At 44.0% G+C, this 25,903-nt stretch overlaps 1 protein-coding gene across 1 annotated transcript; it reads left to right on the top strand.

Moving 5' to 3' along the window:
- The first annotated feature begins 21,097 nt into the window (after nucleotides 1–21,097).
- Nucleotides 21,098–24,046, top strand: LOC121994957. The gene is made up of 3 exons (XM_042548829.1): nucleotides 21,098–21,306; nucleotides 22,331–22,463; nucleotides 23,795–24,046. Exons 1-3 carry the CDS (start codon nucleotides 21,098–21,100, stop codon nucleotides 23,837–23,839), a joined length of 387 nt encoding a protein of 128 aa, XP_042404763.1. The 3' UTR covers nucleotides 23,840–24,046.
- The last annotated feature ends 1,857 nt before the right edge of the window (nucleotides 24,047–25,903 follow it).

Here is a 25,903-nt window from a genome sequence, read left to right on the forward strand (position 1 = left end):
TAGCCCTATGAAAGGCGTCTTCAAGTCACGGATAAGATTTTTCAGGAGCTATAAAAAGGACCCCTAGACCTATGAAATAGATAACAACTCTTGTAATCATTTCTTAGCAACTGTCTAAGCTTTTCAACGAGTGTAAGAGGCTTCTCTGCCTTCAACGAAGGAGTTTTTTTTAGTACTTTCATTAGTCTTGAATTAACAACCACCTAGGTTGTAACCAAATAAATTTGGTGCCTCGTCTTTAAGTTGTTATTTTCATTTATTATTATAGTTGCTTTTAATTAGAGTTGAAAGAACGGGAAATGTACTGTTTTCTTTTTTAGGTTATTCACATCTCCCTCTTACCGGCCTCCAAGGTCCTAACACCTTTAAAATATTTAAGGTGGAGGCAGAAAAATAATATGAAAACAAATTAAGTTTGTGAGAACAGATAAAGGTGGAGAATACTATGGTAGATATACTGAGAGTGGAAAAACACTTGGTCCATTTGCGAAGTTTCTTCAAGAAAATGGGATTGTTGCCCAATGCACCATGCCTGATTCACCAGACCAAAATGGTGTGGCAGAAAGAAGAAATCGAACTTTAATGGACATGGTTAGGAGTATGCATAACAATTCCAAATTTCCTAAAACGATAGTGTATATATTAAACCGAGTTCCAACTAAGGTTGTTTTAAATACGCCATTTGATTTATGGAAATGTTGAAAATTAAGTTTGCTACATATACGTATTTGGGGATGTTCGTCAGAAGTAAGAGTTTATAACCCACAAGAAAAGAAACTTAACCCAATGACTATAAATGGGTATTTCGTTGGATATGCCAAAAAGTCCAAGGGATATAGATTTTATTGTCCATCTCATAGTACTAGAATTGTGGAATCAAGAAATTGTAAAATTTCTTGAAAATGACTTGACTAGTGAGAGTGATCATTCTCAAAACATAGTTTTTGAGAAAGATCACATTAATGATCAACCACTTTGTTCAAGTTATAGATAGGTTGTCATTTACACCCCTCAAGCACAAATGAGTGTTAGACAACCAATTGAAGAGATTCCATAAAATATTGATGAAAATCTAGTCGATTAAATTGTTAATGAGGAATAACAAGAAATTACTCAACCGATAATGTTGGAGCAACTTAGTAATCCTCAAGAGGATAACTTAAGAAGATCTACTAGAATAAGGAAATCAGCAATACCTAGTAATTATGTTGTGCATATACAAGAATCAAATTTTAATGTTGGAGCCAAAAATGACCCTGAAACATTTTCACAAGCCATGAGTTGTAGTGAATCAAAGTTTTGGTATAATACTATGAAAGAAGAATTGAATTATATGGCATCGAATAGAGTCTGGGATCTTGTTGAATTGCACAATAGTACAAAAATCATAGGATGTAAATGGGTTTTCAAAACAAATGACTCATTGGACAACATTGAGAGATATATAAAGTAAGACTTGTAACTAAAGGATTCACTCAAAAGGAAGGAATCGACTATAAAGAAATATTTTCTCCTGTCTCTAAGAAAGATTTTGTTCACATTATTATAAAAATGGTGAGCACTTGGTGTGCAAGCTCAAGATATCCATACACTACAACAAATATGACTTTCCACGGCGCATCATTAACAGCGCACAGTTAAAGCGTGTCGTTAATAATAGTTTTTATGACGCGCCTAATTATGTGCGCCGAAGATAGTTAATATTTATACAAATGACGGCGTACAGAGAAAATATCTTGCCAATAAACTTTTCTATGGTGTACAGAGTACGTTGTTAAAATTTAATATTAACGGCGTGCAGAGCGCGTTGTTAATATTATTGTACTTATATTATTGATGATATAAAAAAATACACGTTATCAATAATTATTATTAAAATATTAACAACTTGCGCTTGCATGCTATTAATAATAATCTTTAAAATTTTATAAAATTTTTAATCCCTTAAATCCTTCGCAAAACCTCAAAAAAAAAAAACTTCGGGTGCGTTTGGTTCGGAAAATATTTTCTGTTTTCTATTTTCTATTTCTGTTTTCCTATTTTCTGGCTCTGTTTTTAGAAAATAGAAAATGTGTTTAGTATGATATACTGGAATTCTATTTTCTGGAAAAGAAATCTGGAAAATATGTTTGGTACGTTTATATTGAAAACAATATGCAAAACAATGAGAACCCAAAACAAATTGAATATTTCAGACATCATATTTCAATAAAACATTTTCCTCATTGACAATCTTATACGTGCCGTAATCGATTATCACATACCGTAATCACAGAGAACAAGGTAATTGATCACCTGATCAATTACCAAACTCTCTATGCCATTTCCAGAATCACAGAGAACTTGGTAATCGATCACCTGATCGATTACCAAACTCTCTATATCGCAAAAGGGGACCTTAATCTACTAGAGAGTTCAGTTAACTCATAAGTCTAGTGAAGAGTTCAAATAGTGCATGATCAACACTAATCAGAATAGAACAAACAGTTCAAATAGTTCAATACATAACATAAAAGCAAAGGCATGCATAATTTACAATAATAATGTGATAGATGTTTCTTCCACGTGATGTAATCAGAAAACAAAAATTATACCAACTAAGGAAATGGTATTGAACAATGAAATTATAAAACAGATATAAAACAGATTGTAACACAATATTCAATGGTAACAAAAACTATCTTTTCTATTCCTTCACAAAAATCAAGAGCCACAGATTGTAACAAAAAGCTTCCCATCTGAGCTAATTACAGATTGTAACAAAAAGCTTCCCAACCAAAATTCAAAAACAAAAAACAGCCAGTTATAACAGTCATTCATAACAAAATCAAGAGCCATAAAAGGCTGAACCAGACATTAGCTAATTACAGATGATGCTCCACATAATCATTCCACATATGGCTTGCAATGTCATCACGAATGTGTCCCATCTAAGTTGTTTGGCTTGGATCAATTGGAATCAGCTCTTGATCACCAAAACTATCTTCAACTACAGACATGAGCATATTTTCAGATGCATACTCCATAAATAAATTATCCATTGCATGATGCCAACGTATGAAATTATGCACCGCACAACATGCAAGTGGAATTAATCTTTGGCTAGTAATTGGATAGTTTGGCATATCTTTTAAAATTCGAAATCTTGCCTTAAGCACCCCAATGCATCGCTCAATAATATTACGACATGTACTATGCCTATAATTGAACAACTCTTCCTTCCCCCTTGGTCTGCCTTGCCGTCGATAATCTCTCAAGTGATACCGTTGACCTCGATACGGAGCAAGAAACCCCGGCATATTTGGGTAACCAGAATCAACCAAATAAAATTAATCTATGATAGTATTTTCATATTAATTAATAATGTAAAATACCAACATAAATGAATATCTATAGAGAATTTTTTCTATTACTTACCACCGCAAGGTTTAGGAAAATGATTTTCATGCCTAGTCAAAGCGTCTATGAACACCCTTGAATCATTTGCTGTCCCCTCCCAGCCCGTATACACAAATGTAAAAAGCATATCGAAATCGCATACAAGCATCACATTTTGTGTGATAATAACCTTTCTACCACGAAAAGATGTTTGAATTGATGTCGGTGCCCATGCCGATACATGAGTTCCATCGATAGCTCCAAGACAATTCTAAAAATACACAATGTCTTAGTAAAGATATGTTGTTAATGTAACTAGATACATTAGAGTAAAATATATACCTTAAAATATGGAAACCACTTTGGATTATGCAATATGTGAGGATGGACGTCATTGTGCTCATATGGTCGAATAATATGTGTGCCCAATGTACAAACAGCTCGTAAAACTCGTTTGAACCACTTGCTACAAGTGTACAATGAATGTTGAAATCGATCTGCACATATTCGATGTCGTGTGTTGTGCCCGATGATTAGTAAGAACATAGCGACACCTTCTTCAACAGTAACTTTCTTTCCATCTTGTAATAGATTCATCTCTTTTAATGTCCTACAAAAATTCACGAACACATGTTTCGACATACGAAAATTATCAAAGCAAACTTGAGGGTGCCCATCAAGTATTTCTTGAATATACATCCTCCCAGTAAGAGATGACGTTCGACAAGGCATCCGATCAATAGATCTATGAAACTGAGTCATTTCATGAAAAAAAAATCATTTGCATGGCTCAAAATAAGAAGCAAATTGATATCTGGGCCTAATTCATCATCAGAGTTTGACATGATCTACAATAAATAGATATTAAACTCAGCACACATGTATAGTGATCCTTTCCGAATGCTGAATCAGCGAGCGCTGGGCACGGGGCGCTTTCCGACTGCTAACGTGGATCTTCGTCTGGTGGTGCGAAGCTCCGGCGAACCTGCAAAGAAGTCGGGCCGGGAAGGGGTTCCCGGCGGCGACCCTCCGACGCTCAAGTCAGGCAAGCAAGCAGTGGCAAGTGGCTCTCGAAAAATCAGTATGCGTACCTCCGGTGAAGGATGGAGGCCTTTATATAGGGTAACAGAGAAGCAAGTGCACACACACCGAGGTGTACACGTGTCCGTGGCCCATACTCCAGTAAGGGATTGTCAGTGAGCTTACCTGACCCATACTGCTACAGTCCCAGCATGTCCTCGATGGGACAGCGGAACCCTCTGTCGCGTGATTTGGAGTATAACCATATCACGAAGCATGCCAGTTTTCAGAAGATGTCCTTTGTCTGTTTCTCCGAACTCCTACCGGGAACCCGACCGACCCACGTCCGACTTCCGTCCGACCGGCCAAATATGATGGTTCACTTGGGAAGTTTTTGGTAATGTGTTTTGTGGCGACCGTTAGCAGTATGTTTCATGCCTTCGGCCGAGCGTGCCGTCCGCTCGGCCCACGATCTTGTTCAATGAGCGCCGGAACCTCGACTTCCATAGGGGTGCCTTGTGCCATCGGCTAAACACCGGGCGGCCGCCCGGTCGGTCAGCCCCCTTTCTCCGGTCGGCCTAGCCGGTCCGACCTTCTCCGATGGGCCGCCCGGCTCTTTGCCTTCCACGTGACGTTGACCCCTTACAACGAGGGTCCCCTGTTCTTATCGCCGGATCACTTGCCTCCCCTTCAAGTCTAGTCGAAGGAGGCGATTAGTCCGACTGACTGGACTGCGAGTCTGGCCAGGCGGCTCCTTCATGCTAGTATCCTCCGATCGGCCTACCGCGGAGATGGCCTTGAGTGAATCAATAGTGGTCTTCATCGGATCTCCTCGTAATCTGCGCCAATCTTCGACATTAAGGTTGAGCATGCGTTCATTAAATGCTTCGAATGGTCGAATGCCACGTGGCGCAATGCCGTCATCGTACGACGGCGGTGGCATGGTGCTTTGATGTGATCGAAGCGGTTTGAAATGGACGGCCCGATGCACGCTTTGATTCCCGTGACCTGGATCCGACGGTGGAGACCGCCCGGCCTCCACCCTATAAATCCTTCGTTTCCTTCTCTCCCGCATCTTCCTTTGCGATTTCGACCCCTGCCCCCAGCGCTTTGGAGCTCCGGCGATTCCGCTTCTGCTTTCCGACGACCTCCGGCGCCTTCTTTCCGCTCCTTCTCATCGTAAGGCCATCTTTCCTTGTTTCCGGTGCTTTCCTTACATTCCTTTTCCATATTCTCATCCTCGGGATATCTTTTCGTTCGTTGTCTTCCTCCTTTTGCCTTTTTGCCTTTTCGATTCCTTCCGATCGGACCATGGCTAGTTCTTCTCATCCGGAAGACCAGTCCCTTGGGCCATGGTACACCACCATGCAGTCACGCTTCGACCGGCGTGACTTTGATATCCTGACTGATAATTTTGATATTCCCGACGATTTTGAACTTCTTTTAGCCGGTCCCTCCGCTCGGCCACACAAGCCGCCGCGCGGAGCTTTCTGTGTCTTCCGCGACCAGTTTACCGCCGGTCTGCGTTTCCCTGTACATCCGTTCATCATAGATGTTTGTAATTTTTTTGGTGTGCCGCTCGGCAGTCTAGTACCCAACACCTTTCGTCTCCTCTGCGGTGTTGTTGTTTTGTTCAAGATTCACAACATCCCCCTCCGACCGGAGGTCTTCTTTTACTTCTACTACCTTAAGCAAGCCGAGCCGGGCACCTTCATGTTTCAAGCTCGACCTGGCTTAGTCTTCTTCAACAAGCTACCTACTTCCAATAAACATTGGAAGGATTATTTTTTTTACATCTGTATGCCCGATCGGGCCAACTTTCCGACCCAGTGGCAGGTCAGCCTACCCCCCACTCCCGAGTTGAAGAAGTTCAAGACCCGACCGGACTATCTCCACGCTGCAAATATACTATCCGGTCTGCGACTTGACATCAACAAGCTTCTGCACGAAGGAGTGATGTACATCTTCGGCCTGAGTCCCATACGGAGTCCTCTTCCGACCGGCTTCGGTAAGAACTTTGCTTGGGCATTTGCTTTAATTGCTAACTGATTTCTTTTCTTTCCCTTGCAGCGGATATCGTCATGGATTCGGTGATGGCCGGCGTTTTGAAGAGAAAGGCGGCAGCTCTGGAAGCCGCGGCGGCCCGAGAAATGGAAGCGTTGGGTATCCAGCCGGTCGGATCACACGAAGGAGAGAGCGGGACTCAGGCTGAGTCGGCCGCTCCCGCTTCTCAGCAAAACGTGGCCAGCGGAGCCACCCCTCCTGGAGAACCAACTGCCCCCGAGGAAGGTTCCGCTCGGGAGGAGGAGCAGCCTCTACAAAAGAGGCGCCGAGTGGAGACTCCCCTGCGGTCGGCAACCTTCGCGGTCCAACCATCCGAGCGGGTCACTGCAACTGCTCGGGGCAAGGCGCCAGAGACCGAAACCATTTCGTCCGACCGGACGCCTTCTGACTGGGACGAGCCAGCTGCTCCAGTGGAGGCTACTCCAATCAGCACCCTTCCGCCCATCCCGACCGCCGGTCGAACGACCCCCGGTCATGGCCGCACGATTCGGGTCACTCTTCATCTCCCGACTGAAGAGCTGCTTCCAGAGGCCGACCGTCCATCCGCGCCCGAGCACACCATCACCTTGAAAGGGCCCCTAGCTGAGATGTGGGCCGATGCTCGGGCACGCACTGCGCTGATACCCCTCCGAAACTTGGCCAATAGCCACATGCGGGAAGCCACGGGGGTAAGTTCGTTCTCTACGAAGTTTTGTATGCATTCTTTCTGATCGGAATTTAACAACTATAATTTTCTTTTGCCAGAGATGGGTGGAGGAAATTGCGGTTCCCAACCGCTTGGCCTTGGTGGATGAAGAGCTGCGACAACTGAAAGCAACAGTTGGTCCGTCCGGCCCTCAGGGCCCTTCATACTCTAAGTTGCAAAAGGAGCTGCAGAAAACTCAAAATCTGCTGGCGGCCGAGCAGAAGAAGACAGCCGATCAGGCCCACGCCTTGGCCGAGTCCGAGCGACAAGTCAAGTCGCTCGACACAAAAATAACCCTGGCCACCACTCGGAAAAATACAGCTATCTCCGATCTGGAGAAAAAGAATGTGGAGGCTCAGGGCCTGGAGTTGAAGATAAAGGAGTTGACAGAGCAGCTCGACAGGGAGAAGGCGGGCCGCTCGGCCGACACGGACAAGCTCCAGACTCTGAATGAGGCCCTTACTAGCTCGCAGGCGACCTTCAAAGAATATCAAGATGTCGAGCCGAGTCGAATTGCTGCCTTAAGACAGAGCTACATCCGCTCGCCTGAATTCTCGGAGAAAATATGCGAGCGGATGTACACAGCTTTCGACTTGGCTATGACCGCCACCACTACTTATCTGAAGTCTAAAGGTCTTCTTTCGGAGTCTACTACTATTCCGGCCGGCAATCAAGTGGAGCTTCTGAATAACATTCCCAGGGACCTCTATGATTATATTGAGTAGTTTTATGTAATTCGGCCACCCGCCTGGATATCATCCTTTTTGTAATTGGGTCGCTCGGCTTAAAGCTTTACCTTTAATGCAATGTTTTCCTTGTATTTGCTGTCTCCTTTCATAACCAAGATGTGTGTTTATCCGCTCGCCCATAATTATTTCTCATGCTCCCCCATAAGGGATCTTAACAAAGTAATCGCCGTGATCTCCCCGCTCGGCAAAATATATCGTGTTCTCTGATGGTAGAGCCCGTTTACCCAATGCCAAGTACTTTTGGATACTAGGCCAATCGGAGTGTAGAGACTATCGAACAGTATCGAAGTCGCGTGTCTCAGGACATTAGATGCTTTAATCCGCTCGGATTATTTAGAGACACCGGCTCGTGTCCCAATTTTTAACGTCGGAGCTCGACGGTCTTCTGCTCGGACGTTTATAGACGCCGGCTCGTCTCTCGATTTTTAATGTCGGAGTTCGACGGTCTTCCGCTCGGATGTTTATAGACGCCGGCTCGTCTCTCGATTTTTAACGTCGGAGCTCGACGGTCTTCCGCTCGGATGCTTATAGACGCCGGCTCGTCTCTCGATTTTTAACGTCGGAGCTCGACGGTCTTCCGCTCGGATGTTTATAGACGTCGGCTCGTATCTCGATTTTTAACGTCGGAGCTCGACGGTCTTCCGCTCGGATGTTTATAGACGCCGGCTCGTCTCTCGATTTTTAACGTCGGAGCTCGACGGTCTTCCGCTCGGATGTTTATAGACGCCGGCTCGTCTCTCGATTTTTAACGTCGGAGCTCGACGGTCTTCCGCTCGGATGTTTATAGACGCCGGGTCGTCTCTCGATTTTTAACGTCGGAGCTCGACGGTCTTCCGCTCGGATGTTTATAGACGCCGGCTCGTCTCTCGATTTTTAACGTCGGAGCTCGACGGCCTTCCGCTCGGATGTTTATAGACGCCGGCTCGTCTCTCGATTTTTAACGTCGGAGCTCGACGGTCTTCCGCTCGGATGTTTATAGACGCCGGCTCGTCTCTCGATTTTTAACGTCGGAGCTCGACGGTCTTCCGCTCGGATGTTTATAGACGCCGGCTCGTCTCTCGATTTTTAACGTCGGAGCTCGACGGTCTTCCTAAGGCTAACTTCAATACAGCCGCTCGGCAACAATATCTTTCTCCCAACTCGTATAACGTACTCCCGGCCGAACGGCTTGGGGTCTTCTTTGTCGAGCGCTTGGCTCTAATATTATACCTCCGGCCGAACGGCTCGGGGCCTTCGTTATCGAGCGCTTGGCTCGGATACTATACATTAGGGAGATAGGCCGCTCGGCAAACCCATTGGCCATCCTTTGAATTAATTTTGCTGCCTGCATTACAAGAACATGGGCGACTAGAATATACACAAAAGTGAGTTACATCAGTGCACCTTTCACCCAGCTCTGTAAGACTGGAGATGATTTGCACTCCATGGTCGATCCAGTTGCCGTCCGTCTTCATCCTCCAAATAGTAAGCGCCCGAGCGGAGCTTTTCGATGATTCTGAAAGGACCCACCCACAGAGCTTCTAGTTTGCCGACGTCGCCGACCGGCTTGACTTTCTTCCAGACGAGATCACCGACCTGGAATGATCTGGGGATTACGCGGCGGTTGTAGTTTTGCTTCATCCGCTGCCGGTATTGTCACGCCCCAGAGGAGTCCCTGTCCGAAGAAATTTCGGCAGCACCTCCCCTGTACCGGTGACAATCTGAAACATTACTACAGACATAATATACATCAGCCACAGGCGGCTGAAATATACACACAACCACGCAGTTATATATATATTATCAGCCCACACGGCTGGAACAAAACCAACACAACGGATAAACATAAAATACAAGCTCATACAAAACCAAATAAAACACTGCTAGCCGGCTAGGCTTACACCAGACAACCAAAACAACACTCCGAACACAAAACCGGAACACATAAAGCCAAATACACACATCTCATATACCAAGATAAAATAACAAAAAAACAGAGATATATCTTCTGATGTGACGTGGGGACCAGCAGACAGGATGCTCCAAGCGACACCATAAATAACCTGGTACCTGAAAAAGATAGTGTCAACGGGGGTGAGTTCAACAACTCAGCGAATACCAATGAACATGAGTAGTAAGATATATCTAACAGCAACAAACATGGAATACAGCTTCCTAATCATATATAGGGAATATGCAAAACTGAAAGGTAACTGAGGAAGCTGTACTCACCAGGACCTTGCATGGGTCATCAAACCGATACGCAGTATGTCTCCTGTATGCATGTCAAACAAATGCATCCACCAAAATGCAGCATATAAGTGCAGCAAACACAAACAAATAAAGGCAATCAATGCATGTGATGACCGTGCACTCTAACATCACTGCTCTGAACAGTGACCGAGTGGACGGAATGCTGTCGGAGTACTCCTGTCCTGTGACCCCAAATCATAAATGGGGGAGCTCAATGCTCTCATCTCCCGGTACACGATGACGGGGAGGACATCTCTGCCGGCTACCACGCTGAGTCACCTGACCAACGGAGCCAAACAAAGTCCATCATCTGCCGGATACCACGCTGCTACACTAAATGCCAGCGGGGCCAAACAGAGCGGAACTGACTGCCGGCTACCACGCTGAGTCATATGACCAACGGAGCCAAACAGCAGAACCGCCACACACCTGCCTGATATACCACTAAACCATGAGTGGGGGTGTGTGCAGTACATGTAACTGGCGATGGGCTCAATCATAGTGGAGCCAACAATCGCACAGCATGCAATCATGATGCATGTCATTATGCATAACAAAAACTGATCAACATAACCATATCCATATATACAAAATGGGTACTGTAAAAGCGATGGTCACATACCAAAATCTAGAATACACAGGTCAGATAGAATATCAAAAACCTATGTCCTGAACATAATAAGTATGGAATATCCTGATCAGCATAGAAAAATCCATATATACATAATATGGGTACCACAGTATCAGTAGGTCAATCCACGGATCTAGGGCATACAGGTCCTCTATGGTATAGCAACCTAGATCCTAAACATATCTCCTTCCATAACATATGTACCAACAATATGCACATATCAAGAATCAAGGTCTAGGTACACGAATCATATATGATATACAAATAGAGGTACACAAGCCAGTCATGGCATAAAACCTAAGTATCAGATAATCTCGATACACATGACTGAAACTAAAAGTCCAGAACCTAGTCCTAACCTCAGTAAAACATGGTATGTCACTTATTCTAGAAACTAAGATACTTATGGTAATACAGTACTCATGGCAATAAATCACATGATATAAGCACGAATACGTCACAGGCGATAAACCTAACATGCTATGGATATCAAACAGTGACATACCAAAGACAAACATGTTCATTGCTTGTAGTTATAAAATACTATGCATATCCAAAGACAATATCATAAAAGATAAGTCAAGAGGTACCCGCCTCAAATAAGAAAGTCCAATCTTTCCAAATCCAAAGTCAAGATGCGCGTCTCGCGTCAAGGTCCTGTGTCACCAATATACATACATTTTATTTAGCTAACTCAAATGTATAGCTAAATAAAATCCTCAAGGCTAAATTAGGGTAAAATCCTGATCAATCTAACCATCTGGCAATCCAATTTATCTCCAATTCGATACAATTGCATATCCTCCAAATACTCATAGAATACAACCAAAACTCCACACATAGCTTACCTTAATCAACGGATGTGATTGTTGATCCATAGTTGAAGAGGTTGGCTGCCGGAACAAGTTAGAGATCCTTGTTGGCTCGGTTCTAGGGCACGGCTCAAGAACCAGGAGTAGTCGGCGACCAACCAAGCAGCGCACAAGGAAGGCTGCAATGGCCGCGGGATGATCACCTCCGACCAAGGTGGCGACAAGGCGGCAGTGAAAAGCAACCGGCGATGGCGACAGGGCATGGTGACATCGTCGGACAACGACAAGAGGGAGGAGAACGGCGCTAGGGCAGAAGGTGCGGTGGCGGCGAAGAATTAGGGCACAAGGAAGGTAGCCGACACTAGGGCATATGCGACGGTGGCTCGGCTAGGGCACGGCGTCGGCAGGGGTGGCGGCGGCGCGTCGCTCAGCGAGGAGGAAGAACACTCGGCGGTGTTGTCGGGTGGAGAAGGTGCAGAGAGGAGAGGGGTTCGGCTCTTGATCAAGCGCCGGCGAGGAAGATTAGGGCACGGGTCGAAGGAAATCGAGAGAGGAGGAGGCGCGGGTTGAGGGAAAGAAATGGCGTTTAGGGAGAAAGAAAAGAAAGTAAAAAAATAAATAAGATAAATAAACTTTTCCTCACTTAAATGGGGTAGCCTAAATAGGTTTTCCCGGGGCCCAGTTTAATCCCCGTAAACTCATCCATACGGTCTCCGCAAAATTCCCGAAAAATTTTCAAAAATTCCGAAAAATTTCTTTATTCATATTCGCCTATTTTCCGATATTTTACAGGTATGCCATCAGCCAAACGGACGCCTTGGCTCTTTCTTCTTCGACCAAATCCAGCTCCATGTTCCTCCGCTCGGCGTTGTCTTCATCGTAATTTTGGATCCGAGCGGACTCGACGCCGACTTCAACAGGAATGACCGCTTCGCCGCCATACATCAAGTGGAAAGGCATGACGCCCGTCCCTTCCTTTGGAGTCGTTCGGATGGCCCATAAGACGCCCGGCATTTCATCTACCCAACTTCCTCCCAAGTGATCGAGCCGAGCGCGCAGAATGCGAAGAATTTCCCGATTGGCTACCTCGGCTTGACCGTTACTTTGGGGATAGGCCACGGATGTGAAGTGTTGCTCGATGCCATAGCTTTGGCACCAATCTTTGAGCAACTTTCCTGTGAATTGCCGCCCATTATCGGAGATAAGTCGACGGGGGATGCCGAACCGACAGATGATGTTCTGCCAAATAAATTTCTTGACCATCTGCTCGGTGATCTTGGCTAGCAGCTTGGCCTCCACCCACTTGGAAAAATAGTCAGCCGCCACTAATAGAAATTTCCGCTGTCCGGTCGCCATAGGAAACGGACCCACAATATCCATTCCCCATTGGTCGAACGGGCAAGACACAGTGGCGGTCTTCATTTCTTCTGCCGGTCGGTGGTAGAAGTTATGGTACTTCTGGCACGAAAGGCACGTCGACACGGTCCGAGAGGCGTCCGCTTGTAAAGTCGGCCAAAAGTATCCAGCTAGCAGGATCTTCTTAGCTAGTGATCGTCTGCCCGGATGCCCTCCGCACGATCCTTGATGTACTTCTTGGAGGATGTAAGCCGAGTCCTCCGAGCTCACGCATTTCAACAACGGGCGTGAGAAAGTCTTTTTGTAAAGCTGATCACCGATGAGGGTGAACCGACCGGCTCTCCTCCTTAGCAACTGGGCTTCATTCTCGTTGGATGGTGTGGCGCCCGAGCGGAGGAACTCTATGATGGGTATCCGCCAGTCGCTTGGAAACGTGAGGCCTTCCATCCGGTCGACGTGCGCAACCAACAGTACTTTTTCAATTGGCTGCTGAATGGCGACCGGCGTTATTGAGCTTGCGAGTTTGGCTAACTCATCGGCTGCTTGATTTTCTGCTCTGGGTATCTTCTAGACAATAACTTCTCTAAAATTGGCTTTAAGTTTCTCAAACGCTTCAGCGAAAGCTGCTGCGCGGCCAACTGCGAATTCGAATGAAGTATTACCCGACCGGCGCCTACATGCCGGGCGGCCTGTAAGCCGGCTATAAGGGCCTCATACTCTGCTTCATTGTTGGTAGCTTTATAATCCAGCCGGACGGATAAGTGCATCTTTTCTTCTTGAGGGGAGAGCAACAATATTCCAATCCCGCTTCCGAGCCGAGTGGACGACTCATCCACATATACTCTCCACATAGCTTCCGGCTCAGGCCTTTGCACCTCAATCACAAAATCGGCCAAGGATTGTGCTTTGATTGCCGAGTGGGGCTGGTATTGGATGTCAAATTCACTTAACTCCGTCGTCTATTTGATGAGCCGCCCGGACGCTTCTGGATTCAATAATACACGCCCGAGCAGGCTATTAGTTTTGACAATGATGGTATGCGCCAGGAAGTATGGGCGAAGGCGCCGAGCGGCGAGGACCAGAGCAAAAGCCAGCTTTTCGAGTCCGGTGTAGCGAGATTCAGCATCTTTTAAAATGTGACTAAGGAAATACACGGGCTCCTCTCCGCTCGCCTTCACTAACGCCGAGCCGATTGCTTGCTCGATTGAAGACAAGTAAATATAAAGTGGCTCACCGGCAGCCGGCTTGGCCAATACCGGGAGAGAATTCAGATATGCCTTCAAGTCTTCGAACGCCCGATCGCATTCTTCATCCCAGTGAAACCTTGTGGCCTTGCGCAAGATTTTGAAAAAAGGGAGGCTCCGGTCGGAAGTTTTGGAGATGAATCGGGACAGGGCGGTTATCCGACCGGTCAAACGTTGCACTTCCCTTGTATTTCTTGGCGGCGGCATGTCTTGTAGAGCTTTCACCTTGCTGGGATTTGCTTCGATTCCCCGCTCGGTCACTATGTATCCCAGAAAACGCCCTCCTTTTGCTCCGAACAGACACTTCTGGGGATTTAGCTTGACTCCATATTTGCGCAGCGTTCGGAAGGTTTCCTCCATGTCTTTGAAGAGATCGGCCGCTCGGACGGTCTTGATGAGAATGTCGTCCACATACACTTCCAGATTTCGCCCGATCTGTTCTCTGAATACTTTATTCATCAAGCGCTGATAGGTGGCTCCCGCATTCTTCAATCCGAACGGCATCACATTATAGCAATAAGTGCCGTCGGCCGTCACGAAGCTGACTCTTTCTTGATCTTCACGGGTGAGCGGCACTTGATGATAGCCTTGGTAAGCGTCGAGCATACATATTAATTCGCAGCCGGCCGTAGAGTCCACTAGCTGATCTATCCGAGGCAGAGGATAAAAGTCTTTCGGGCAAGCTTTGTTGAGATCCCGAAAATCTATGCATACTCTCCACTTGTTGCCCGGCTTGGAGACTAATACTACGTTTGCCAGCCAGCTCGGGAACTGCACCTCGCGGATATGGCCGGCCTCCAAGAGTTTTTCCACCTCCGCTTGGATGATGGAATTCTGCTCGGCGCTGAAATCTCTCTTTCTCTGCTTTACTGGCCGTGCGTCCGGTCGGACGTGTAGTTCATGCTGCGTTATACTTGGTGAAATTCCGGGCAGCTCATGTGTCGACCAGACGAAGACATCATGGTTTCTCCTGAGGCATTGGATCACCTCCTCTTTCTGGTTGGCCTCCAGATCGGACGCGATGAATGTTGTAGCCTCCGATCGGGTGGGGTGTATATGTACTTCCTCCTTTCCTTCGTAAACTAAAGAGGGAGGCTTTTCAGTTATAGCATTCACCTCGATCCGTGGCGATTTCCGAGCGGAACTTACTTCTGCTCGGACCATTTCAATGTAGCATCGCCGAGCTGCCAGTTGGTCTCCCCGTACCTCTCCTACTTTGTCTTCGACGGGGAACTTGATCTTCTGGTGGAAGGTTGAGACGGCCGCCCGGAACTCGCTGAGTGCCGGTCGTCCCAAAATGACATTGTAGGATGAGGGAGAGTCCACCACCACGAAGTTCCCTGTCCTCGTCCTCCTGAGCGGCTCTTCTCCCAGTGAGATGGCTAGCCGGGTTTGCCCGACCGGCAAGACTTCGTTGCCCGTGAACCCGTAGAGTGGGGTGGTCATGGGCAGCAGCTCGGCTCGGTCAATTTGTAGTTAATCGAACGCCTTCTTAAATATGATGTTGACCGAGCTTCCTGTGTCAATAAATACACGGTGAATAGTGTAGTTGGCTATTACCGCTTTGATAAGCAGAGCGTCGTCGTGGGGCACTTCAACTCCTTCCAAGTCCGCAGGTCCAAAACTGATTTCGGGTCCACTCGCCCGCTCTCGGCTACAGCCGACTGCATGGATCTGGAGCTGCCGGACGCCCGCCTTTCTTGCTCGGTTGGAGTCCCCTCCGGTCGGCCCACCTGCGATAATGTTGATCTCGCCTCGGGAAGTATTGTTTCTATTTTCTTCCTCCCGAGCGGATGGTCGAGACCTTTCTCTTGACGCTCGGCGATTCTCCTGCCTTGGAGAGCGATGCCGATCGGGAGTCTGTTGCTGTCGCCTATCAGCTCGCGCCTGGTCGGCTTCATGAGTTCTCTGTCGCCGGTCGACTGAGGGAGACCGTCCGCCGCCATTCCGGGGAACGTGATGAGCCACGAAGGGAAGACTACGACAATCCCTTGTGTTGTGCGTGTCCGTCCGGTGGAAAGAGCAGAACATCGGGGTCCATTTCTTCTTTGGCTTGGGCCGGGCGACAACTACTTCTTGCACATGAGATCTGGTATGGGGGGAGCGGATTGCTTCAGCCCTCGGTCCTCTGGGCGGCTGATGAGCGGCGTGCTGCTTCCGCTCGGCAGGAGGAGCGCGCTCGGTTGGAGTTTCTTTTTTCCTGGCCGCTTGCGCTTCCTCCACGTTGATGTATTCGTTGGCCCGGTGTAGCATATGGTCATAGTCTCGAGGCGGCTTCCGAACGAGCGAGCGGAAGAAGTCCCCGTCCACGAGGCCTTGTGTAAATGCGTTCATCATTGTCTCTGAGGTGGCCGTTGGAATATCCATGGCTACCTGATTAAACCGTTGGATATAAGCTCTGAGCGGCTCTCTCGGCTCCTGTTTGATGGCAAACAGACTAACACTGGTTTTCTGATAGCGCCGACTGCTTGCGAAGTGGTGGAGGAAGGCCGTCCGGAAATCCTTGAAGCTTGTGATGGATCCGTCCGGCAGCCTCCGAAACCACCGTTGAGCCGATCCCGCGAGAGTGGTAAGAAAAACTCGGCATTTCACTCCATCTGTGTATTGATGGAGCGTAGCTGTATTATCAAACTTACCCAGATGATCATCTAGGTCGGTTGTCCCATTATACTCGCCGATCGTCGGAGGCACATAGTGCTTGGGCAAGGGGTCTCTTAGAATGGCCTTCGAAAATTGGCGGTTAATTCGCTTGGGCGATGCATCCGCTCGGGGGGCTTTTCCTTTTCTGTCGTCCCGTCTAGGCCTCTCATCAGAAGAGGATCCCCGATCTCTATTAGTAGCTGCGGCTTCGGGGGTGCGGAATACGGCCCGATGAAATGCAACGGTGGCCTGTGGTGCCTCCGCTCGGCCACCAGACACTGACGTTGCTTGCTGCTCCGACCGCTCGACTGTGGCTTTTTGTTTTTGCTCCACAAGCTTGGCGGCCCTTATCTCGATCAGAGCGTCGAGTTCCTCCGTCGAAAGCGTCACCGTATGTTGTCGTCCAGCCTCGTCCATTGTTTCCGTTCGGATGCAGGAGCGTTCCCACAGACGGCGCCAAATTGATCCTGTCCGAATGCTGAATCAGCGAACGCTGGGCACGGGGTGCTTTCCGACTGCTGACGTGGATCTTCGTCTGGTGGCGCGAAGCTCCGGTGAACTTGCAAAGAAGTCGGGCCGGAAGGGGTTCCCGGCGGCGACCCTCCGACGCTCAAGTCAGGCAAGCAAGCAGTGGCAAGTGGCTCTCGAAAAATCAGTATGCGTACCTCCGGTGAAGGATGGAGGCCTTTATATAGGGTAGCGGAGAAGCAAGTGCACACACACCAAGGTGTACACGTGTTCGTGGCCCATACTCCAATAAGGGCTTGTCAGTGAGCTTACCTGACTCATACTGCTACAGTCCCAGCATGTCCTCGATGGGACAACGGAACCCCCTGTCGTGTGATTTGGAGTATAACCATATCACGAAGCATGCCAGTTGTCAGAAGATGTCCTTTGTCTGTTTCTCTGAACTCCTACCGGGAACCCGACCGGCCCACGTCCGACTTTCGTCCGACCGACCAAATATGATGGTTCACTTGGGAAGTTTTTGGTAATGTGTTTTGTGGCGACCGTTAGCAGTATGTTTCATGCCTTCAGCCGAGCGTGCCGTCCGCTCGGCCCACGATCTTGTTCAATGAGCGCCGGAACCTCGACTTCCATAGGGGTGCCTTGTGCCATCGGCTAAACACCGGGCGGCCGCTCGGTCGGTCAGCCCCCTTTCTCCGGTCGGCCTAGCTGGTCCGACCTTCTCCGATGGGCCGCCCGGCTCTTTGCCTTCCACGTGGCGTTGACCCCTTACAACGAGGGTCCCCTGTTCTTATCGCCGGATCATATAGAATTAATTATGAATTGAGGTAAACTAATAAATAATTAAAATTTAAAAAGCATGACATAGTCATCAACATTAAATTTCAAAATATCAAATATGTCTTAAACATTCAATCCACAAAATAGCAAACATGTCTTACACATTCAAGTCACAAAATCAAAAACCATCATTACTTAAAAAGTCTCCGGCTAGGTAATAAAAGCAATCCCCATGAACTTGTCAACATATGACCCTACACATGGTCGAGATTGATGCAATCCAACCATTCAGCTCTCCTATTTGATGGAATTTTCATGAAAACCTCTCGTAGCCAAGGTTTACCGAAAGCTTCTGTAGCTTTTGTGTAAACTTGAGTAGATAAGTCATCTATCTGATTTAAAATCTGCATGCACATGTCTATAGAGTAAGGATCACTGAACCCGCTCGTTCCAGTAGAGGAAGAAATTTCTTGTTCGCGTTCTAACTTAGCAGCCCTCAAATCCAGGTATTTTTTCCTAGCAATAGATTCTTGACTCAGGTGTTGCAAGGTATCACTCCACTTGTCCATATAAGCATCATATTTTTCAGTTTTTGAATGCTTAGGATCTTTACGTCGATGACTCTCAGTTGATTCTGTACTACGATGTCGCTGATTGTTAGGTTCCCCTCCAACGTCCTCATTCTCGTCATCGACAACTTCAAGATATGAGCTGACACCTCTGTTAATGAATGCTTCTTAGAGCTCTCTCTCTTCATCAAATGTGGGAGGTAATTGAGTAGAAGCTCTATGCATATCACCAGTTGCAGTTGTCCTGCCGAAAATTTCACTAAGAATGTGAAAATGATCACATCCTTCCTTTCGTATTGACTTATACTCTTTTCTATTTTTCTGTTCCATTGATTACAAAAAAATGCATTTTATTATACATAAACATACAATAAAATTATATATTTGATTAGATATAAGTATTTACCAGATAAAATTCTGCCCACACTTCCTCTGGAGCATTCACTTTATCGGTGTCAGGATCCATTGTCACACCAGTATGCGCAAGCAATGCTGCAAAAAGACGTTGTCTTGTGCGTAGACGATTCCATTTACCTTTGAGCCTTTCTACACCATAATTCTTGTTCGTAACCTGATATAATTCTTTGTTGATCTCCTCCCAAACCGTATTAGTGAAGGTAGATGTTTGTAACTTATTGTGCTTCACTTTTTCATAAATGATATCGACAAACATGGCAACATTTGTCTTTGACCAATCATACTTCTCAATTTCGGTACTTGGATTATGCCCTCCCATAATGTAATCTCTAAAAATTGCCAATATTAAAGCCGACATAAAAATGTGTTTGGTAACATATATTAGAAAATGTAATACCCAAAGCAATACCCTAAGCAAGTTACATGCATGTAGAGAAAAAAAATTGATATGTACATCCAAGTTTTAACCTTTTCATCTAGTAAGTTGATGCCCCAATGTAGAGAAAACAAGGCCCTGAGATTGAGTTGCAATAGACAATGGTACTTGTGATATGCATTGTTAGATATAAAGTAGATAAGCAATGCTATTGAAAAAGATAAGCAGTATTTAAATGTGAGAGAATTTAGTTTATAATCACTTGCTCTTCACTTGGTACTCTCCTTCCATCTCAAAATATTGTTGCATGCCTGTTCTAGTTTGTGTGCTACTTGGTAAAGCGTTTCCCTTTATTAAATTAATAATTTGATACCTTTTTGGTTGTATTAGGAATTTAACATTGAAAAACTGCAACTTCTTGAGGCTGATAAAAAGAAGATCAGGCAAGAATATGAACGAAAGCAGAAGCAAGTTGAGATTCGTAAGAAAATGTAATGTGCCTTGCATCTTCATCCCAAACCTAGAATTTTGGGATCAAAATAGGAGAATGAATCGCAGCGAACAGAAAGGGTCCGTTTGCACAAGAACAAAAATAAAATAAAGGAAGCAAATAGAAGAACAAAAAGAAAATTTTCCCTTAAAGAAGAACCAAAAGAAAACAAAGGAAATCATGTGAAGAAGCTTACGCCAAGGGAACGAAGAGGCCGAGTCACAGCGAAGTGGGCATGAATCGGCGAACTCAGATTGGTTTGGAAAAGCCTGGAGCAGGAAGCAGTGAAGAGGAGGAGAAGACGACGAAGAACATGAGCACGAACCGGAGAAGATGGCGGAACGGGCTCGAGCACGAAGCGGCGAAATCGTGAATGAGGAGCTGGATCGGCTCGAGCGTCACCGGCGCCGCGATGAAGAAGGGGAAAGGGTAATCGGCGTCGCGAGAGAGGGGAGAAAGAAAGAAAGAAAAGGAAATAAGGGAAAATGGTAACGGGGCCAGCGCGTTTTCTCATGAAGGCAGCGCGTTTTCTCATTTTCCATATTTCAACGCCTTTTCCCATTTTCGTTAGAAAATGATAAAATATCATTTTCTATTTTTCTAGAAAATGACTTTTCATTTTCCAGAAAATGAAAATGGAAAACACACAACAAACAACTATTTTCAGAAAAAAAAAAATGAAAATAGGAAAATATCAAACCAAACGCACCCTTCGATTCCCCGAATCCTCGAAAACTCTCTTATGTCAAAAAGCCTCACGGCGGAAACTTTTTCTGTGAAAACTTTCTTCTTCCCACCAATTTTGTTTATTTCCCGTCAATAATTCATATGTTTATTTCACTCGTTTGAATTTTGAGCTAATTCATATTCTCGTTATTAACGGCGTACATTAGAAGTACGGGTAAGAATAAGCACGCTGCTAATCCTTTCATTTATTTTCCACAGCATGCGTACGACGCTGCGAATACAAGAAAATAGGTTTAAAAGAAAAAAAAAATTGTAACAGGTCGGGTTAAAAATAGTTCAGATCCTCTGTTCTTGTTTTTCTTTGTCTCCATATCCCTTTGTCGTTCGAATGATTCAGATTACATATCAAGAATATCTGAACCGTCCAATTAACAATAAAACATGAGGATAAAGAGATCTGAGCCGTCCAATTAACAATAAAACATGAGGTTAAAGAGAAATGAGTACAGAGGATCTTAACTGGGTTAAAAATACGCAGAGCAAGTTTTTCCTTCGTCTCCCACTTTCTTTCGCTGTCGATCTCTCCGCACTCGCCGCCGCCACCAACACTCTGCAGGATTCACCCTCTGTCTCTCCGCACTTCGCAGGACCGCAGCAAGAGCATGAAAGCCCTCCGCTGACCGCTCCTCACTCTGCATCAAGCCAAAGGTAACCCTAATCTCTAAGCCCCTCCTCTCCGCACATCCTGTTCAAATGGCTCGCCGCTCGAAGCTAGTGAAGCGTCTGCTACCCAGTTAGGCAGCGATTTTGTCGCTCGATGCTAGGCAGCGACACTGCCGCTCACGAGGCGGCCACTGCCGCTCACGAATTTCCTCTGTTTGTGGAGTTTGTTCTACTTTGCTTTTTCTTGTCTAAGATAAGACTCTCGTGATGAGTTGCTATTTTTTTAATAACGGATTTCCTGTCACTTAAGATCATTAAGATTTTTTTTGTTCTTGTGATTAGTTCTGCAGCAAGATTCTTGTTTTTTTTTTTGTTTGTATTTGTCCCTGGTAGTGTGATATCCTTGATATGACATAAGATCATTAAGATTATGATATAAAATTTGAGCAGATTAATATATTTAATCAGATGTACTTCTGATCTAAAATTGCAATCTGAGACGAGCGATAAAATTTGCATTGATATTGGAATTAGATTAAGTGCATGATCAATAATTACATTCCCTCTTAAAGAAAGTAGAAGTGGGTCTATTTGTGCTCCAAATATTCTCTAAATGATTTCAAAGGGCATTGTTCCAAATATAAGTGTACCATCATATTGCTTCAGTAAATACACATTGTTCCACTAGGAAATGCGCCTAAATGTGTTTTTTACAAGTTATATTATCATTTGTAGCATTTCACTTGTAGCAGATTCACTATAATCTTCTGAACAAAAGTTGAACCAATCCCTGACAAAGGGAAGGAGGGAGAGAGGAGATATTTTATTTTGATATTGTCATGAGGTGGTCCATGCGTGAAGTTTACAGACTGCATATTAAAAAGGAAAAAAAAACTAAAAAAAAATACTGAACAGTTTTTTACTTGGACCATGTAGATCACTGTGTAGTGTGCAAAGCTGAGAAACTGCATAAGGATAGAAAAAATCCTAAACGGCAATTATGTATGTCAGTTTAGGTGGTGACCATGTAATAAGAAAGACCATGCATTAATCTAATATTTTTTTTCAGGAACCCTGCTATATTTCTCCATGCATACACATGCCTTCCTATTAGCTTTGCAACAAGACAAGCTGCTGGTGCTATTTTGCAAGATGTTGCTGATTCAGGAGTTTTGTTTGCATTATTGATGTGTAAACACAAGGTTTGTTCATAAGTGTAATGTTTGGAGTTGTTTTCAGTCACTTGATATGCCAGAGATTAAGCAACCATTTGCTACAAATTACTTGCTCTCATAACCTTGATCTTGCATTCTTAACATCATATTGTAATCTATATGATAGCTTGTCTTTATAATCATATTACCATTTTGGTGAATCGTGACCTCTTTAATTTGCTTGCCTTACTTGGCAAACTGAAAAATCACATTTTTCCTGATTGCAGTCACTCTACTTTGGTAATCATTGGTGTTTGGGAATGGTCTTATTTAATAATATAGCAACTCAATATTCCTGAGTCCTTTTGTATATTAAGGTTTAATTTGAACAATATTCTTGAAATAGGAACACTATAGTGTGCACTCCAAAAATTTTAGTTATGTTATACTTTCAACTGGTATAGTGCTTTTAAGCTTATTCTTCATAGAGACTAGATGTCACAGCCATCTTTGTTTTTGTCTTGTATGGCCCTGACTACTTTATCCTCAATGGCTTGCTTCAAGATGTGCTTGTTGGAATTCTTTAAAACACATACATAGCTATGATTTCTTCTTCAATTTTATGATTAAGCACTTAGAAACAAGAATATTACAAATCGAGACACTACTTTTCAGCAAATAAATTTTTCTAAAACTAGCCATGCCTATCCATCCATATGAATAACTATGCCCATTTCATTTTTTAGCTAAGTACAAGATGTGTATCATAGTATTGTTTGACTTAATTGCATTCTACCTAGATAAATTTTTTTTTTCATCTATGGTAAAAAGTACCTTGAGTTTATGTGCAGAACAATGTCACTTGCAATATACCCCTCTCTTAATTACCTCATCTGTTTTAAAATTGTAATTTCTTCAATGAGTTGATTATGAATTGAGACAAAACAGCTTGTTGTCTAATTGCAAAATTTGAAAATAAATTTTATTGTCGATTAAAAGTGGAGATGTTAGATTCTTAGATCTAGAGACCCATAGAAAAAAAAATGAGTCTTAGGTTCTTGATATCTTTTGATTAAGGAAAAATTTTATAGTTCTAGATTGAATCAATATTATTTTTATGGAAAAAAATATCATATGCACCATATAGTCTTGTTGACAAGTTTCTCCCCCTCCCCAAATACAATGCCTATAGTATGTAAAAATGAAAGTTGATGTTTCCTACAGTCTTTACCTGTTAAAACATTTTATGATTATTTCATTAGGAATACATGTTAAATATTCATGATTTGTGATTATTTTATGCATCATATTTTGTGTTGTTGGTTTTTCTTCTTTTGTCATAATGTTTCTTGCTGATGTCATAATGTGTTTCTTTCTAGGTTGTCATAATGTGCATCTACCGATCCAAACACAAAAGTGCATAAAGTTGTTTTTGATGGATCATGTTAGAAAGTTTGGGTTGATAAGGTTTTAGTGGAAAAGACGGATCTAATTCAACCAAATGATAAAACGTAGTTTCTCGATGACACAATAGGAAGTGTGGGTGCATGGCTATCTAAATTTATAGTATTGTATAATTGATACATACTTTATTGATTTGTGAGGATTGAAAGCGTAATCATTGTTATATATGTACTAGCTAATTTATTTTTTGTTAGAGATTTTGTATCTTGTGTTGGATCTTGAGGTCTTCTGCTTTGGTATAATGAAGAATAATGAATTTTATTATTTTGTGTGTGGATTAACTTAAATTTGTAATAAATTTGTTGTAAAAATTTGGTTGATCATTTTGGTCATGAAATTGATTTTTTTTAATATAAATAAATGCATCAACAGTGTACGTTTGCATGCTGCAGATTAGAATATTAACAACATGCATTTGCATGTTGTGGAAAACATATTCCATAGCGCGCAACGTATGCTGCGGAGAATAATATTTGTAGCACACAAAGCACGCTGCAAATATTATTATTCGTAGTGTGCATTGTGCGCTACAAAATGTGTTCTCTGCAGCATGCAAATGTATTAGCTAGAGTCCTAGAGCCAATCATTTGATGATTGTATTTTGGACATGTTATATCATATTCTATATATATAAAGACATTTGGTTTTTGGTTATTATACTTACTTGTATTGGTGCCAAATAAATTAAGTATAATAACGTCCTTGAGTAGAAGGTTCTTACCTATATCAATCGATTGGTTGAATCGATAGTGAGATGATATAGAGAACACTACTCTTAATCATTCCTAGTCGAATATTAACATTCAGGGACAATGTTAATGCAATAAGACTAGCATGTAGGTCAACTCGATGACTTGGTCTCACAAGTCATGGATATAGAGATATCAAGTTGACACATGGGTATGCATTAGAGAATGTATACTGAATGACCCGCCATGAGAAAGTATCATGGATCGTTATATGAGTGTCATATACTTTCTCATGTGGCTATTAGTATGACTATTAGTCCTTAGACCTGAAGTCACCATGGATCCCTACATAAGGAGTTATGTACTTTGGTTTCGTCAAACGTCACCCGTAATTGGGTGGACTATAAAAGCGATTACTGGGTATGTAACGAATTATGCAGAGGGATGTGAGTGATGTAGATGGGATCTATCCCTCCTATATGACGGGAGAGACATCGGTATTCTTGATAGAGTGAGACCACGAAGTGCATGATCATGCCCAAATGAGTCAATATAGGATATTGAGCTCATTTGATTTAGTGAGTCTACTTGGAGTTCAGAATTTAGATTGATCAGAGGATGACACGGTCTATGCCTCACATTGATCAATCTAGATGTCTAGGATAGAAGGACACTTGTCATATATTATGAGGAGTCACAATTAGTAGTCACAAGGTGATGTTGAATCTCAACATTCTTGTAACATTGGGTAGTAATGATGTGTTGCTAGATATCGCTCATTACTTATGCTCCTAAATGGGTTTAGGGGCATTGCCAACGTTACAAGAACCTATAGGGTCATACACTAAGGACAATTAGATGGAGATTAGGTTCATATGATGAACCAAGAGGATTAGATTCATTTGATGAATCAAATTGGATTAAGAATAATCCTAATTGGGCTAATTGAGTTAGACTCAAGTTGATTCATGTGTTTAATGAGTCTAATTTAGATTATGACTCATTGAATCAATTTAATTAAATGAATTAGATTCATTATATTAAATTGGCTTGAATTAAATGGTTGGATTAGATCAACCATGAGAGAGATTAAGTCAAGTTTGACTTGACTTAAGAGGAAGATGAAGAGTCAAGTTTGACTTGACTTTATGCCACCTCATTGGTGAGTTGGCATTGAGTGGGCCAATGATGATGCTCCACATCATCATGGTTGCTTAAGTGGGATGTCACCTCATGGGAGTTACCAAGAGTTGTGACTCTTGGCATTCCATGGGAGTTACTCACCCTCTTAATGTGGCCGGCCACATGAATGGAGTGATATGTTTTCATTTTGTG

The sequence above is a fragment of the Zingiber officinale genome, chromosome 6A, assembly GCF_018446385.1.
Source record: "Zingiber officinale cultivar Zhangliang chromosome 6A, Zo_v1.1, whole genome shotgun sequence".
NCBI classification, from domain to species: domain Eukaryota; kingdom Viridiplantae; phylum Streptophyta; class Magnoliopsida; order Zingiberales; family Zingiberaceae; genus Zingiber; species Zingiber officinale.